The 18246-nt window shown below is 47.6% G+C and overlaps 2 protein-coding genes across 2 annotated transcripts in view; one reads left to right on the forward strand and one right to left on the reverse strand.

The window, feature by feature from the left end:
• The window catches only part of KLHL12 (kelch like family member 12), a 101094-nt gene that overhangs the window by 70501 nt on the left and 12347 nt on the right, over positions 1-18246 (forward strand). The window contains exons 7-10 of the mRNA XM_084610915.1: positions 1680-1875; positions 2667-2825; positions 4201-4299; positions 17790-17976. Coding sequence (XP_084467041.1) covers positions 1680-1875; positions 2667-2825; positions 4201-4299; positions 17790-17976 — 641 coding nt within the window. The remainder of the gene's footprint in view (positions 1-1679; positions 1876-2666; positions 2826-4200; positions 4300-17789; positions 17977-18246) is intronic.
• Positions 13133-18246, reverse strand: part of LOC311510864 (uncharacterized protein) — a 72891-nt gene continuing 67777 nt past the window's right edge. Inside the window, exon 5 of the mRNA XM_084610918.1 lies at positions 13133-15473. The gene's annotated coding sequence lies outside the window, so the exon portion shown is untranslated. The remainder of the gene's footprint in view (positions 15474-18246) is intronic.

Here is an 18246-nt window from a genome sequence, read left to right on the forward strand (position 1 = left end):
TCAGAAGTATCTATCAGGAGTGTCAACTCTGATCTGCCCTGGTTTTGCTGAGTGTCTCAGAGCATGTGCACTATCTGCTTTCCCACCTTAATTGCAGGTATGAGGTTGGGGAATTTTTAACAAATACATCCTTTCTCCAAAATATTAATATGTTGTTGAAGTTAAATAGCTGTTTGGGGTTTTTTACATTTTTATGGGATTAAAAATCCTTTCTCTCAATTACTATACCTCTTGGTTTCTTGTGATGTCATCATATCACTAAGTCTGCAGTCACCATAGAGTGTGTCTACACAGCCACTAGACACCTGTGGCTCGGGTGTCTGGGCTCAGGACCCTGTGGGGTGGGAGGGTCCCAGATCTAGGGCTCGAGCCCAAGCCTGGACATCGACACAGCAATGAAACAGCCTGAGCTCCGGGAGTCCGAGTGAGGTGGCGCAGGCCAGCCACAGGGTTTTCTTTGGTGTGTAGACACACCCTCAGAGCCTAGACAGAACCTGAATTTCTAATATAGGAAAAGAAACAAGGGAAAAAAACTTACAAAAAACCATTCACATTCTTCTTTTATCCATTGTAAAGAATTCTTTTTAAAAAAGGCTCTAGCCCTATTCTTTCCTTTGCAGGTCACCATTAAGTCTCATATGGTCCAGGAAAAAAAATCAAACTATGAATGGGATGTGAGCCATGCAATGATGTTTTGGAGGTGCCAGGACTCAGGAGACCTGAATTCTGTCCCCAGCCCTGCTACTGGGACTCTCTGGACTTTGGCCACCTCTCTGTGCCTCAGTTTGATTATCTGAAATGGGCATAGTGATACCTTCTTCTTTTTTAAAGCACTCTGTGATCTGATGATGATAAAGCTCTGTTTGAAGACTAATTATTACTATTATTTCATTAACTGAGTGTGCAGAGACACTGAAACTATACCTCCATGAGAGTGTGGCGTGCCCCATTCATCGCAGTGGGGCCTTAAAACTGTGAAACTTATTGATGATCATTTAAATGTGAACAGTAACTATTTCACCTCTGATATTTTAACAGAGACACCTTGCTAACATACATGTTTGTTGTTGCTGAATGTAATGGGAGATAGTGGAGAGAGGACATTAGAGGAGCTAGTGGCTCCTGAGATGGAGAATGAGGAACACTACTCCCCAAATGTAAAGCCACCCCCACCCCTAGTGGGGGGAGGTGGGAGAAGGGAGGGAGAAGCTGCATTTCCTTCCCAGAAGAGCCTGGATGCCATGAATTCCCAAATCCCATTCTGCTCTGGGGGTGAACTCTCCCCCTCCCCCCCCCCCCGGATGTTCCCTATACGTCTGCCAAACTTTCCAGCTTTCCCTCTTTACAGTTACTACAGTGCTGACAAGTGGTGGGAATGCAGACATCTCCGGAACATTTTGGGGGCAACAGAAAGTAAACTGAATTTAATTGCAAAATAAATAGTGCAAAGGATATTGGACTGGGAGGAGGGCGCGCTGAGGGAGAGAACATAGGGAAGGGGATCCATACACACAGATTCTACATATAATTTTCACCCAGTATGCCATATAGAATTGAGGACTTTGGCTATATAAACGGGTCCCTTTCAGTGTAACAGCAAAAAGGATGGAATAATTTAGAGAGAGTTCTCAATGTATTGGTGTCATTTTCTGTCTTTGACACTTCTTCAAATGTGTTAGAGTATCACCCGTAAGAGGCGCTATGTTGCCACGGTGTCCCTGCATGATCGGATTTATGTGATCGGGGGATACGACGGCCGCTCCCGTCTCAGCTCTGTGGAGTGCTTGGATTATACGTCGGATGAGGATGGCATCTGGTACTCAGTGGCTCCAATGAATGTTCGTCGAGGCCTGGCAGGGGCCACTACCCTAGGAGGTACACACTGATCAGCACTTGTCACAGAGGCCAGACAGGTCCATTGCCAGCATGAAATACAGTGTGTCAGCACCTTCCGAGGGCAGGTGGCTGATAAGGGGAGAGGAGTAACTGATTGGAGATTGTATCTCTCAGCATTTAGAGTTTGAGAGAGAAAATCACTTGCCCATTAACCATAAGAGCAGCTCTTCCTCTTCTTCATCCTAAGAGTGTGTGTTTCTAGTTCCAGAGAGTGGGAATCTTCCATTTTATACCCTGAAGTTCAGAATTCATCTCCCAGGCAGTTGTTAGAAACATGCTGCTCCCAGTGATCAACTTCTGTGTGTCCCAGCTGGAAGTCACTGCTGAGACCTGTTCTAACAGATCAGCCCCGTTCCCCGTCTCTTGGCTGGGAGCGCCTTCAGGGGCCTGTATTGGTTCGTTTGTTGCAGTTTAACATGTTTTAAAACAGTCGATGAAATGTCATTTGCAGTGAAAAATTTCAATATAACAAATAGATATTTTTCAATAGACCGGTATGGGGGAGTATAGCTAAGGAAGGCCTTTGGGCTGGGATTTATGCAGCAGGTTTCAAGCATAGTGTGTTGCATCTTTTAAATATTCATTCTAAGGAAGTGCTGATGTAACATCAATGAATGGCAGTGTCCAAGTTACCCTAGGCCTCTTCTATGCACAGGGACACACACACATGGTGTGCATGAAATAATATAAAGGGTGGGAAGTGCGGGAGAGGGAAGGGCTTGCGTGTGTATTCATGTCTCTCTGAATCTGCTCCCTGTATTATGTTGCAGATATGATCTACGTTTCTGGTGGTTTTGATGGAAGTCGGCGTCACACCAGTATGGAGAGATATGACCCAAATATTGATCAGTGGAGTATGCTGGGAGACATGCAAACAGCTCGGGAAGGAGCAGGACTGGTTGTAGCTAATGGTGTTATCTACTGCCTTGGTAGGTGACCTTAGGATCCATCAGCATTCTGCAAGTATTAGTGTCCCACCCAGAATTCAGGGCCGACACCATCTATAACGGGCTCCTGGGATGTGCAGAATGCAGCTTAAAAGAGAATCCCAGTTGTTGTATATTTCACTCTCCTGAGATAGTGGGTAGCTCAGTCAGCATACAGACTTCTTGCATAGTCACTGCCGAGGAGATATTTTGATGGTTTGTACTGGAGCCATGCCACGTGCCAGCTGAGATATGAGGAAGTTGGGGGGCTGTGTGCTGGCTGGAATGTGCAAGCCGCGGGATAACTAGTACCTGGGAGTAGCTTTGTCTGTTGGTGCCATTGGAACATGGAAAGGCTGGAGTGGTCTGTTCTGAACTGCTTGTGTTCCAGCTCCTCTCTGAGGCTGGAAGGCCCCACCTGCCCACACTGAATGTTGTGAGTCCCAGATGGAGAATGGTCTTAAACTCTTAAATGAGCTCATTCTTTGGATGCTTCTCCAGGTCCCTTGGTCAAGGCAGTGCCATGGTTTTGTTTTCTGACCACCCTCGTCATGGTCCTATTCTAGGGGAGTCTCGTGTCTCACACTACATTTTCACTTACTGCTCCATCCTAGGTTCCACAACCTTCCCTTGCTCCCTTCTTCTCATTGACCTCTGGGCTGGTAGCACAGTGTTCTTCCCCTGCTGAGGCAGTGTGACATGGCCACTCTGTGTACAATTTCCTGAAAAAGTTGCAATGGCTGCCTTTGCCTTCCACCTCAGGTCATCCCCAGCTCCTGCTGTCTGTGGCCTCCAGAACTTCAGTCCCTGCCTGCTGCAGGCTAGATCAGGGGTCTTATTTCCTGCAGCCCACCAAGCTCCCCCTCCCCCCAGCACACCGCGTCCCTGCTCCTCTGCCTACCTCCAGGCGCTTTCTAGGAGGGAAGGGGGAGGAGCGGAGAGCCACATGCTCAGGGGAGGAGGTGGGGATTTGGGGAAGGAGTTGGAATAGGAGCAGGGAGGGAGCAGAGTTGGGGTGGGGACTTTGGGGAAGGGATTGGAATGGGGGCAGGGAAGGGGTGGGAAGAGGCGGGGCAGGGGCGGGGCCTCATGGAAGGGATGGAGTGGGGGCAGCTGGGGCGCAGGGTGTCAGTGTTGCGGGGCCAATGTACTAGTCCTCATGTGGCCCTCCTGGTGATTGGAGTTTGAGATCCCTGGACTAGATTCTGTGTTTACTTTTGTTCAGCCTTGCCACGCGCTGTGAGTAGTGTTGCTCAAGCTGCCAAGGAGTCACTAAGCCAGAGCCATCTGAGATGGAGCGGACACAGGCATTGCAATGTTCTCTTTGCAGAAACAGTGATCAGGGTTGAACCCGCTGTTGATTCCCATGTTGTTTCAGGTGGCTATGATGGGCTGAACATCTTGAACTCTGTAGAGAGGTATGACCCTCACGCTGGACACTGGACAAATGTCACCCCAATGGCCACCAAGCGCTCAGGTGAGAACTCTGATATGAAGGGTGCACTGCTAGATTGAATAGAGCAATGATTTCTGGCCTGCCTTCATATCCTGGAGGCCCTCATACATCTGCTGGCCTGTGGGACTTAGCATTGTTATAGATCAGCAGTTGGCAACCTTTCAGAAGTGGTGTGCCGAGTCTTCATTTATTCACTTTAATTTAAAGTTTCATGTGTCAGTAATACATTTTAACATTTTTTAGAAGGTCTCTCTCTGTAAGTCTATACATTATATAACTAAACTATTGTCGTATGTAAAGTAAACAAGGTTTTCAAAATGTTTAAGAAGCTTCATTTAAAATTAAATTAAAAATGCTGATCTTACGCCGCCAGCCCCCTGCCAGCCTGGGGTTCCATTCATCTAGGCTGGTAGCAGGCTGAGCAAGGGGCCAGCAGCCAGAACCCCAGACCGGCAGCTGGCTGAGCGGCTCAGCCTGCCGCCACTCAGCCCGCTGCCGGTCTGGAGTTCCAGCCGCCGGCTCCTGCCAGCAAGGGTCCCCGCTGCCGGCCCCACTCAGCTCACTGCCGGTCTGAGATCCCAGCCCTGCCCACATAGAGTGGGTACCTATCTTCTCCCTGGTTCTAGCCTATTCTCTTCCCAAAAGGCTTCTTTTGCTCTTTCCACTATAGCCCTGGAGCCAACGGGACAGTGTTGTTCCCAAACGATGGGTCAGGATATGCCCTAGCCAGCAGTGCTCCTCTGTCTCTATTAGGCACTCAGCACCCTAACATCAGAATGCCTCCTGTGAATTAAAAAGATCAGCAGTGCACTTTCTTCCTTTCTGGTCACCAAAAGGGAATCTTAGGGGTCCGATTTTATATTTGGTTTGCCTTTCACTTTTAAAAAAAAGTGACCACAAAGGTGCTAGTGTGGGAGAACCTGAGTGAAAATAGGGAGATCGCATTCAGCTTTGGATGCAATGAGGTTAGTAGTTGTTCTGATTTCATCTTGTAGTAAGTTTCCAGTTTTTCTCCATCTGCTATGAAGGTTCTGTCTTCCATAGTCACTAACCCTCCTCAGTGGCTGACCATTTTATTGTCCAGTTCAGTGTAGCCATTGGAGGGTGTCATGGTCACAGAGAGACAGATACTTGGGCCAGTTCCATGCAGAGAATCAGGACAGTGACCTTGCAGTCTCTATTCAATGAGGAGCCAGTGCAGGAAGCAGTTTGTGTCATAGAGATGTATTCCTAGTGGCCTGTGTTGTTGAACAGCTGGGCTGCTGAGTTTAATGTGGGCCCTAGCTACAGTAGTTCTATGGTAGCGCACTCTAGAGTTCAGGATGTATTCCTGCATCCATTCAACTTCCCTTCTCATTTTTTGAAAACAGTTCATTTGGCACTGAAATCATTCCTCCTCTTGGTACTTACACTCTATGAATATGCGTAGTTTATTACCATGTGATTCTGTTCTCCCTACTTAGTCACAGTAGACAGTTCTAGCTCTTCTAATCATTCCTAGTATATTTATCCCTCCAGCCCCCAATCATGTTGCTGCTTTTCTTTGAACTCCCTCCAGTTTGTCGTCATACCCAAAAAGAGCATTATAAAATATTTTCTATAAAATCTAGGAAACGAAATAGCCAGAACCTTTGGTCAAGTGACACATAAGCTTGTGAAGTGAAAAATTAAGAACTGATGTACCAGTAGGTACTACTTTAACAAAATAACCCTTACAAAGCAAGAAGATCTCAAGCTAATGTTCCATAAACAGTCCTGCCCCCAGCTTTACTGCTCAGTTCATGCATACAGACTGTTAAACAGAAACCTTCGCTGTGAGGAGCCTCAAAACAACCAGAACTCTGCCTCTAATAAAATAAATAAACGTCATCCATTCAGTGCATAGATTCTCTCAAAATTACACCGAAACATTTTAACACATTACTTTTATTCGTGCAAAGTTTATAAAAAGCCTGTCTTTTCATTTGGCCGTATACATTCTACAAAATCAAACTAGCTATTCAAGACCATTTGCATGCCTTAGGTTTTTTAATAGCATCCTTCATAGTAGAAATCATTTCCTACTGAGGGAAATAATTCTATGTTCCCATATTTAGAAAATGATCATTAGAGACAAAGCTACTGGATGAACATACATTAAAATTTATTCTTACACCAAATCATAAAATGTGTCCATTACGCAGGAGCTATTCATGTCTCAGTGAATGAGCCAAATTGCTCAGACAGCACAAACAATATACATATATGATCAGTTATCCAAACAGAGCATGTTAAAAGGGCATGTGATGTCCAGGTTCAGCTGTCATTAAAGTGAAAGGAAAAACAACCATTGATTTCAGTGGAATTTGGATCTGACTATAAAATGTTAATGAACACAAAGCTTGGGGCAGAGTAAAAGTTTGGGTGCTGGTCACATTTTTGTTTTCAGACTGGGTGTTACGGTTGGTATCAGAATTGTTTGGATAATTTTAACTTACAATTTCCACATGTTTTAACATGTTAAAGTATTTACAGATGTGCTTAATGATATATCTTCTTTTGAACTGCTCTTAGCAACATTAAATGTAACTTACTGGGGTCTATTGTTAATTATTGTATTATTGGGTAACTAATATATAAAGTGAAATCTTGTACAAGAGATCACTGTTTGTTAGGCAGCTTTCTGTTTTGAGACCACCCCAAAATACCCTTAATGTATCAAGTAGGGCTGTCGATTAATTGCAGTTAACTCACACAATTAACTTAAAAAAATTAATCACAGTTTTAATTGCATTGTTAAACAATAGAATACCAATTGAAATGTATGAAATATTTTGGATGTTTTTTCTACATTTTCATATATATATTGTATTCTGTGTTGTAATTGAAATCAAAGCGTATATTATTCTTGATTACAAATATTTGCACTGTAAAAGATAAACAAAAGAAATAGTATTTTTCAATTCACCTCATACAAGTACTGTATTGCAATTTCTGTGTGGTGAAAGTGCAACTTACAAATGTAGATTTTTTTGTTGTTGTTACATAACTGCAGTCAAAAACAAAACCATGTAAACTTCAGCGCCTACAAGTCCAGTCAGTCCTACTTCTTGTTCAACCAATCGCTAAGACAAACAAGTTTGTTTACATTTACAGGAGATAATGCTGCCCTCTTCTTATTTACAATGTCAATAGAAAGTGAGAACAGGCATTTGCATGGCACTTTTGTAGCTGGCATTGCAAGGTATTTATGTGCCAGGTATACTAAACATTCGTATGTCCCTTCATGCTTCGGCCACGGTTCCAGAGGACATGCTTCCATGCTGATGATGCTCGTTAAAAAAATAATGCGTTCATTAAAGTTGTGGCTGAACTCCTTGGGGGAAAATTGTATGTCCTCTGCTCTGTTTTACCTGCGTTCCGCCATATATTTCTTGTTATAGCAGGCTCTGATGATGACCCAGTACATGTTGTTCATTTTAAGAACACTTTCACTGCAGATTTGACAAAACGCAAAGAAGGTACCAATGTGAGATTTCAAAAGATAGCTACATAGAATCATAGAATCATAGAATATCAGGGTTGGAAGGGACCCCAGAAGGTCATCTAGTCCAACCCCCTGCTCAAAGCAGGACCAATTCCCAGTTAAATCATCCCAGCCAGGGCTTTGTCAAGCCTGACCTTAAAAACCTCTAAGGAAGGAGATTCTACCACCTCCCTAGGTAACGCATTCCAGTGTTTCACCACCCTCTTAGTGAAAAAGTTTTTCCTAATATCCAATCTAAACCTCCCCCACTGCAACTTGAGACCATTACTCCTCGTTCTGTCATCTGCTACCATTGAGAACAGTCTAGAGCCATCCTCTTTGGAACCCCCTTTCAGGTAGTTGAAAGCAGCTATCAAATCCCCCCTCATTCTTCTCTTCTGCAGGCTAAACAATCCCAGCTCCCTCAGCCTCTCCTCATAACTCATGTGTTCCAGTCCCCTAATCATTTTTGTTGCCCTTCGCTGGACTCTCTCCAATTTATCCACATCCTTCTTGAAGTGTGGGGCCCAAAACTGGACACAGTACTCCAGATGAGGCCTCACCAATGTCGAATAGAGGGGGACGATCACGTCCCTCGATCTGCTCGCTATGCCCCTACTTATACATCCCAAAATGCCATTGGCCTTCTTGGCAACAAGGGCACACTGCTGACTCATATCCAGCTTCTCGTCCACTGTCACCCCTAGGTCCTTTTCCGCAGAACTGCTGCCTAGCCATTCGGTCCCTAGTCTGTAGCTGTGCATTGGGTTCTTCCGTCCTAAGTGCAGGACCCTGCACTTATCCTTATTGAACCTCATCAGATTCCTTTTGGCCCAATCTTCCAATTGGTCTAGGTCCTTCTGTATCCTATCCCTACCCTCCAGCGTATCTACCACTCCTCCCAGTTTAGTATCATCCGCAAATTTGCTGAGAGTGCAATCCACACCATCCTCCAGATCATTTATGAAGATATTGAATAAAACCGGCCCCAGGACCGACCCTTGGGGCACTCCACTTGATACCGGCTGCCAACTAGACATGGAGCCATTGATCACTACCCGTTGAGCCCGACAATTTAGCCAGCTTTCTACCCACCTTATAGTGCATTCATCCAGCCCATACTTCCTTAACTTGCTGACAAGAATACTATGGGAGACCGTGTCAAAAGCTTTGCTAAAGTCAAGAAACAATACATCCACTGCTTTCCCTTCATCCACAGAACCAGTAATCTCATCATAAAAGGCAATTAGATTAGTCAGGCATGACCTTCCCTTGGTGAATCCATGCTGGCTGTTCCTGATCACTTTCCTCTCATGCAAGTGCTTCAGGATTGATTCTTTGAGGACCTGCTCCATGATTTTTCCAGGGACTGAGGTGAGGCTGACTGGCCTGTAGTTCCCAGGATCTTCCTTCTTCCCTTTTTTAAAGATTGGCACTACATTAGCCTTTCACTCTACCCAAGGTTTAAGAATCTGAAGTGCCTTCCAAAATCTGAGAGGTTGAGGCGTGTGGAGCATGCTTTTAGAAGTCTTAAAAGATCAGCACTCCAATGCGGAAACTACAGAACCCCAAAAAAGAAAATCAATCTTCTGCTTGTGGCATCCGACTCAGATAATGAAAATGAACATGCCTCGGTCCGCAGTGCTTTGGGTTGTTATTGAGCAGAACCCGTCATCAGCATGTACGCATGTCCCCTGGAATGGTGATTGAAGCATGAAGGGACATATGAATCTTCAGCACATCTGGCACATAAATATCTTGCAGTGCTGGCTACAATAGTGCAATGAGAACGCCTGTTCTCATTTTCAGGTGATGTAAACAAGAAGCGGGCAGCCTTATCTCCTGTAAATGTAAACAAACTTGTTTGTCTGAGCGATTGGCTGAATGAGAAGTAAGACTGAGTGGACTTGCAGGCGCTAAAGCTTTACATTGTTTTATTTTTGAATGCAGTTATTTTTTATACATAATTCTACATTTGTAAGTTCAACTTTCATGATAGAGATTGCACTTCAGTACTTGTATTAGGTGAATTGAAAAATACTATTTCTTTTGTTTTTTTACAGTGCAAGTACTTGTAATAAAAAATAAATATAAAGTGAGCACTGTACACTTTGTATTCTGTGTTGTAATTGAAATCAATATATTTAAAAATGTAGAAAACATCAAAAAAATTAAATAAATGGTATTCTATTATTGAACAATATGATTTTTTTTTAATTGTGTGACAGCCCTAGTATCAAGTATAATTTGCTAAACTATGGGATAGCTTGGAAGGGAATACTGATTCTTCTTCAAGTGCTTGCTTATGTCGATTCCGTTTTAGGTGTGGATGCGTCTATGTACACAGTTGTCATAGATTTCTGCTTTAGTGGTATCCGTAGGGCCAGCTGTGGTGCCCCCTGGAGTGGCGCTCCCATGCGGCGGTATATCAAGCACCGCCAGCCCTGTGCCCTGTCGGTTCCTTCTTAGCGCCCATGACAGTTGGTTGAGCACCTTGTCTTGCTTTGCAAGAACAGGAGCGGTTTATCCATTGACTTGCTAGTTGTGGTTGTACAGAGTTTCATAGTTCTTTAGCTAATAGTGTTAGTTAGTCAAGAGATTCCCCCGTTGGGACTTTACCCCGAGCCCCGCTCCCCCAGCTTTAAGCCATCTGCATCATGCTGCAGGCCGATGCCAGTCAGCGATTCGCGCGATAGCTATCTTAAGCGTCTGGAAGAGGGACATCGCAAGGACAGGTGCTGCATCTGTAAGAACTTTCGCCTGCGGCCTCAGAAAGAGCAGGATATCTGCTTGAGGGTGTTATTGATGGAGGCTGCTCTTCATCCGGTGTTGGAACTCTCCACCGCAGCACCTAAGCCCAGCCCTTTGGCCTCAGTGCGCAGCGCACCGCCAGCACCACACTGAAGAAGCAGCTGAGGAAACGGAGCCCTTCAGCACTGAAGGACAGAGGAGCATCAGGCAAAGGACCGCTGTCAGGCCATGCACCTGCTACGGGAAGTCACAGAGATACCGCAGAGGTTGGACCCACCAGTCCCACCAAGGACCCACCCCCCCACCCCGGGCAGCTGCAAGAGTTCTCAGTTTGTGATGGGGCCCGCAGTGCCCCAAGTGGTCTCAGCGGCCAAGGAGCAAGGCCAGCTGACTCCGCAGGTGCCATGCCAGGTGACCGATTACGGCTCTGCTTGTGGCACCGAAGGGGAAGGCCATCAGGGTGCTGCAGCATAGACTGGCGGAACACCCCGGATCGCAGATGCAAGTCCCTCTCGCTGCGACCTCAGGACCCGGCACCGTACCCTAGCTCGCCAGCCAGACGTCTGAGATCTCCGTTGAGATCCCCTCTTATAAGGCAGGGGACTCTGGACTCATGGCGCTGCTCCCCATACCAGCAGTATGCTCCCCATACCGACGACTGTCCAGCCATAGATCACCTAACGCCGCATACCCTCCCCCAGAAGGTCTCCTTGTTGTCGGTCCCCATCCTGGAGGGCTCACTCAGGGTCTGGATGTTGGTCACGCTCACCCCAGTACCACTCCTCCGGCACGTGGCACAATTTCCTGTCGCACCACCATTCGCTTACCAGGGTCTGTAGGCAGACTCAGGCCTCAACAGCTTCGTCATGGTCACCGGAGGGGCAGTGGTTGGATCAGACCGTGACTTCTCAGCCCGTCACCAATGCAGGGTGACTCCCTTCCAATGCAGGAGACTGAGGTGGCACCGGCTGTGGTGCCAACGCAGCAGGGGCCGTGTCCCCCACGCCCTCCGCAGTGGCAGTCCTGGAATCCATGGGGAGTGCCGGTGATGCCGGTCCAGGACTCCCATCCCTCCATTGCCACATTGGACAAACCGGCCAAGGTGCAGCTGGTGCCACAATCGGAGCACCGCAACAGAGGTGGAACCAGCACCCCGTACTCTGGCGCCAAGGGAGCCCTCCCCCAATAAAGAAGGGGGTGACACTATCCCTCAGGCCACTCAGTCATCATCGTTGTCCCTGTACAAGGCAGTGATCAGACCTTCCCATACCGGCAGTCCCCCGGACAATTTTAAGAAGCACCAGGCCCTCCTTAAACAGGTGACAAAGAATCTGGGCTTGCAAATCGAAGAGGTTGCTGAAGTGTCATCTCGGCCACCACACCAGCAAAAATTGCATTGCCCGTCCACCCGGGGTGCTCAAAATTAGTCAAAGTGGTGTGGCAAATGCCCTCATCTATTTTGCCACATCCTAAAAAGTGGAAAAGAAATACTGTGTCCCTGCTAAGGGCTTTGAGTATCTGTATACTCATCCTGCCACAGCATCATTAGTTGTGTCTGCGGTGAATGAAAGGAACAGACAGGGCCACCCCAGCAGAACCCCAAAAATAAAGAGGCCAAGAGACTCAACTTATTTGGGAGAAAAGTTTATTCGACAGCCAGCTTACAGTTTAGGGTCTCTAACCATCAGGCCCTGCTGGGATGTTCTAACTTTAACCTGTGGAAAGAAAAGGAGTACTTGTGGCGCCTTAGAGACTAACAAATTTATTTGAGCATAAGCTCACGAAAGCTTATGCTCAAATAAATTTGTTAGTCTCTAAGGTGACACAAGTACTCCTTTTCTTTTTGTGGATACAGACTAACACAGCTGCTACTCTGAAACCTTTAACTTGTGGGACTCCCTTAAGAAGTTCACGGGAGCCCTCCCACAGGATCGTGCCCAAGAGTTAGCCGCATTGTTGAGCCTGACTGACTCTAGGCTCCTGAGCCATCCTCCGTTCCCTGGGTCTGCACACCCCTCAGCAGCCCAGGAAGCCATTCTGCCCTCTGCCTCCTCCTCAGACGCAGTCTAGGCCCCCAGCTCCCAGGTCTGGCTCCTACAGGAGAAAGAACAAGTACAAAGCACCTAAGAGACGCTACCCATCCTCTTCCCGTCCGGCTGCTCAACCTGACTCTCCCAGAAGTCAGGGAGGCCAGAAGCAGTCATTTTGAGGGTGCGCTCAAGGATGCACTGGATCCAAACCCTCCCTTTCCTCAACTGCCTCCGCCCTTTCCGGTCATAGAATCATAGAATATCAGGGTTGGAAGGGACCCCAGAAGGTCATCTAGTCCAACCCCCTGCTCAAAGCAGGACCAATTCCCAGTTAAATCATCCCAGCCAGGGCTTTGTCAAGCCTGACCTTAAAAACCTCTAAGGAAGGAGATTCTACCACCTCCCTAGGTAACGCATTCCAGTGTTTCACCACCCTCTTAGTGAAAAAGTTTTTCCTAATATCCAATCTAAACCTCCCCCACTGCAACTTGAGACCATTACTCCTCGTTCTGTCATCTGCTACCATTGAGAACAGTCTAGAGCCATCCTCTTTGGAACCCCCTTTCAGGTAGTTGAAAGCAGCTATCAAATCCCCCCTCATTCTTCTCTTCTGCAGGCTAAACAATCCCAGCTCCCTCAGCCTGCTTGGTCAGCCTGGTCCTGTGTCACCTTGGACCACTGGGTGCTAGATACATTTTTTTTCTGGCTATACCCTGCTGTTTACAGCGGACCACCCCTCCCACTTCTCCCCTGTCCCTCTTCAGGGACCCTTCTCACGAGCAGCTCCTCATTCAGGAGGTCAAAGACCTCCTTTGCTTGGGGGCATTGGAAAAGGCCTGGTCTGTTCCAGCTGTCGCGACCTGGGGTTTATAATAAACTAAACAAAGTAAACCTTAACCCCGGTATAACACATAGAGTTCATCGGAGCGGTCCTCGACTCCACTCGGGCCAGGGCTTTCCTCCCCAAGACTCAGTTCCAGGCCATGTTGGATCTTATCGCAGGCTTGCAGGCCCACCCACTCACCACCACCCACACGTGCCTGAGGCTGCTGGGCCACATGGCAGTATGTACTTACATGGTCTGGCTCTCACAACTCCGCCTCAGACCTGGTCAGCATGGCTGGTGTTGGTCTACATCACCAACAGCATGAACCGGGTGGTCAGGATTCCGGACAGCGTCCTGGCGTCTCTCATCTGGTGGCAGGATCCCGTATCAGTGTTGGAAGGTGTTCCCTTTTGCGGCCCCATCCTCATCGGTGACCCTTGTCTCCGATGCGTCGGACCTGGGCTGGGGAGCCCACCTCGGTGATCTCAACACTCAAAGCCATTGGTCCAGTCAAGATCGTTCCCTTCATATCAATGTTGGGGAACTCAGGGCGGTCTGACTGGCCTGCCAGGCCTTTCTACCTCATATACAAGATAGGGTGGTACAGGTCCTGATGGACAACATGGCTACAGTCTTCTATATCAACAGGCAGAGCGGAGCTAGGTCGTCTGCCCTTTGCCAGGAAGCCCTCTGGCTCTGCAACTTCTGTCTACAGTACAATATCGCCTCAGCAGGACGTTCTTGTCTTGCCACAAGGGGTCTCTTCATCCAGAGTTGGTCAGCTCCATCTTCCACAGGTGGGGAACTCCCCAGATGGACTTGTTTGCTTCCAGACAAAACAGGAAGTACCACATCTTCTGCTCAATTGGGGGCATGGACAGAGGAGCCCTGTCTGACGTCTTTCTGCTCTCATGGTCGGGGGCTTTGAAGTACACCTCCAGTAACGTTGCTTCCCAGGATCCTCATGAAGATCAAACAGGACAGGGCAAGGATCATCCTCACGGCATTGGTGTGGCCGCACCAACGCTGGTTGAGCACCCTCCTGGACCTCTCGGTTGCAACCCTTTTCCAGCTACTGCTCAGGTCAGACCTGTTGTCCCAGACCATGTCAGTCTTCCACACTACATCTGGCGGCACTACATCTGACAGCCTGGCTGCTGCGTGGTTAAACGCACAGGAGCAGCCGTGCTCGGTGGAGGTTCAGCACGTTCTGTTGGGAAGCAGGAAGCCCTCCACCAGAGCGACCTACATGGCCAAGTGGAGATGGTTCCCCTGTTGGATTGCGGACAAAGCTGTTTTGTCCTGAGCGGGCTTCACTGCCGCTTATTCTGGACTGCCTTCTGCATCTCAAGCTCCAAGACTTGTCCCTCTCATCGATCAAGGTCCATCTAACAGCCATCTCGGCCTTCCACCCACCTTTCCAGGGTAAGTCTGTTTTTGCTCAGGATATCGTGGCCAGATTCCTTAAAGGCCTGGAGCGCCTCTACTCACAAGTCAGAGACCCTATCCCTCCGTGAGTCTTGAATCTGGTGCTGTCTCAGCTCACGGGTCCTCCCTTTGAGCCCTTGGTTTCCTGTTCTCTCCTCCTTTCCTGGAATGTCATGTTCCTGGTTGCAGTGATGTCAGCCCGCTGGGTATCCGAGATTCAGGCGCTCACCTCGGAGCCGCAGTACACGGTCTTCTACAAGGGCAATGTCCAGCTAAGGCCACGCCCGGCTTTTCTTCCTAAAGTAGTCTCTCAGTTTCATTGAAACAAGGACATTTACTCATGTGGCTTTGGAAAGAAGACTGGTAAGTCAGAAGGGGAGCGCAGGCTACATGCCCTGGACATTAGGAGGGCTCTGGCCTTCTATGTGGATAGGACTAAGTCATTCCATAAGTCGATGCAGTTGTTCATCACAGGGGCTGACAGGATGAAAGGTTGCCCGGTATCCACTCAGAATTTCTTCTTGGATCACTGCCTGCATTCGCTTCTGCTATGACCAAGCGAAGGTGCCACCCCCGGCGATGGTCACCGCCCACTCTACCAGGACACAGGCTTCTTCAGCAGCCGTTCTGGCCCATGTGTGCCTATCCAGGGCATCTGTAGAGGAGCCACATGGTCATCTGTCCACCCTTTTTCGTCCCACTATGCGCTGACCCAGCAGGCCTGAGACAATGCTGACTTCGTTAGGGCAGTACTGCAAGATGCTAAGCTGTGAACTCTGAGTCCACCTCCATTGATACTGCTTGTGAGTCACCTACAATGGAATCGACATGAGCAAGCACTCAAAGAAGAAAAAACAGTTACCTTCCTTTCATAACTGTTGTTCTTTGAGATGTGTTGATCATGTCCATTCCATTTCCTCCCCTCCCTCCAACCCCTCTGTTGGAGTTGCCAGCAAGAAGGAACTGAGAGGGCGCGGGGCTGGCAGCACCTAATATACCGCCGCATGGGAGTGCCACTCCAGGGGGCACCACAGCCGGCCCTATGGATATCACTAAGGCAGAAATCTCCGACAACTGTGCATGCGGGCGTGCACACACCTAAAATGGACATGAGCAACACATCTCGAAGAACAACAGTTAAGAAAGGTAGCTGACCATTTTTTACTCTCCCACACAGTGGTTTGGCACAATTGAACTTTCAACAATAAGAGTAAAGCTCATCTCTGGAGGAGACAGAACTCTTGTCTGGGGTAGCCTGAGACTATGGAACAAACTCCCCCAGGAACTAAGGACTATCAAAAACCTCACCACTTTCTGCACAGTTCTTTCCCCTTGCTTTCTCTACTATAAACACAGAGCAACAGGTATACCTATATTTAAAAACAATAGATGCTACCAACCCAAGATACCCCCTTTCATGTGCTTCTCTATCTGGGGAGAAAATGAGAGAACAAACAATATGTGACAGATCTATAGTCACATGGCTTAATGCATTACTGGAAGGCTCTCGGATACTATGGTGGTGAGTATAGAATAGAATCCCAGGGTAGCTGGATGTTTCTGTGAAGATGATCAGCAGTAAAATAGTTAATAGTGTTGACTGTAACAAGGTGGCAATATTTACAACCCTGACTAGAGATACAGATTCAGACCGGAAATAAGATCTACATTTTTACAAGGTAATTAACCATTGGAACAACTGACCAAGGGTCATGGTAGATTCTCCATCACTGACAATTTTTAAATCAAGAAGTGATGTTTTTAACTGATCTTCTGTAGGAATTCTTTTGGGGAAGTTCTCTGGCCTGTGTTCTACAGAAGGTCAGACTAGATGATCACAGTGGTCCCTTTATGCAGGGTTCTAAATCTTGCTAACAGTGTAGATTAACAGCCGAGCCCTCGATAGATTCACAGATTCCAAGGCCAGACGAGGGCTCCGCTGTTAATCTACACTGTTAGCAAGATTTAGAACCCTGCATAAAGCTGCTGAGCACATTCTGGTGGCTCAGTGTGGTAGGTGCTTCACAGCTGCACCAGATCTGAAAGGTCGTGTGGCTAGGAACAGTCAGGCTGGGAAAGAGATTAGGGTGAGGTTTATTTTCTGTTGTTTGAGTTACCAGAAAACCACGCCCCAGGGAAAAGGTAGCTTTGCCCTCATACGGTAAGTATGGTCATTTTGGAGCAAGGTGGGACCAGCACCTGCTCACACTGACATTTTAATTCCGCTGTGCTTCAGTGCCACCGCATCACTGACAGCAGCCTTCATGTCCTTAGAGCCAAATATTGCCTGGCTGTGTGTGTGGAAGGTCTAAGAGGGATGGGGTAAAGGAATTCCACCTCCAGCTTGGTGCAGAGCAGTTCCATTCTCCCCACTTCAGCCAATTTGGCTGAGTAGCAGCTAGAGATGAATGCATTCACTGTGCAGGGATTAGGCCTATGTGTGCATATTAATGGATCCGCTCATTTGTACTGCCACCAAACTGCTCCTCTGTACTTAGTCCCCCAGCATGGCCTCCCACACACACTCAGTAGAACCATGGCAGTTCCATTGGGTTTAAACCTTTCTGCACCCTTGAGTTGGGTGAGTGTGTTTAGAGCTATTGCTTCAGCTCTGTCTGCAGCCTGAGCCCAGTGCCCTGCCCCCTCCCCATGCATATTGCCCAAACTGTCCACTAAAAGCAGGGAAATCAGTTGTTTTTCAGTTGGATGGATGAATGAAAACCACAAAGTTTACCAAACTTTCACCAAAGTGTCTCCTTTGGGGTAAGAATGATCAGGAAACACTTCAGCCCTAACAAGCTATTTTGCAGAAAGTTGAAGCAAGTAAGAAATGTCCTTTCCGTCCCTGTAATTGCAGCAGCATCCCTGCCATAGAGCTGCGATTATGGGTAGTGCACTCCATCCAGCCTAGCTGCAGTGATAATCATGTGCTGGTTTCTGTTGCTCAACATAACTCCCCTTCCCCTTCCAGGAGCAGGAGTAGCATTGTTGAACGATCACATTTACGTTGTTGGTGGGTTTGATGGGACAGCACATCTCTCCTCTGTGGAAGCCTATAACGTTCGCACTGATTCTTGGACTACTGTGACGAGTATGACAACGCCTCGTTGCTACGTGGGTGCCACCGTGCTGAGGGGACGGCTGTATGCAATAGCTGGGTAAGAAGGGTGGGCCTTGCTGCTCTTTGAGGGGCTGCCTACACTGGGAACTTGCTTGGTGGTAGGAAAGGAGTCCTCTGATATGCTGCTAAACAAGACTTAATCCTTAGTGCAGACAAGGACAGCCATGTTTAAAACGTATTGGCAGGGAGTGTCCAACCCAAGCTGTTGTGGGGGGGGGGATGGCTTGTTGTCACTAAGCAAACTAATAGCCAGCATACAAGTGAGTTTAGTGTAATGGCTGCAGATCCTGCAGTAGAGCTTCAAAAC

Source organism: Lepidochelys olivacea, assembly GCF_965140295.1.
Source record: "Lepidochelys olivacea isolate rLepOli2 genome assembly, chromosome: 21".
In the NCBI taxonomy this organism is placed as follows: domain Eukaryota; kingdom Metazoa; phylum Chordata; order Testudines; family Cheloniidae; genus Lepidochelys; species Lepidochelys olivacea.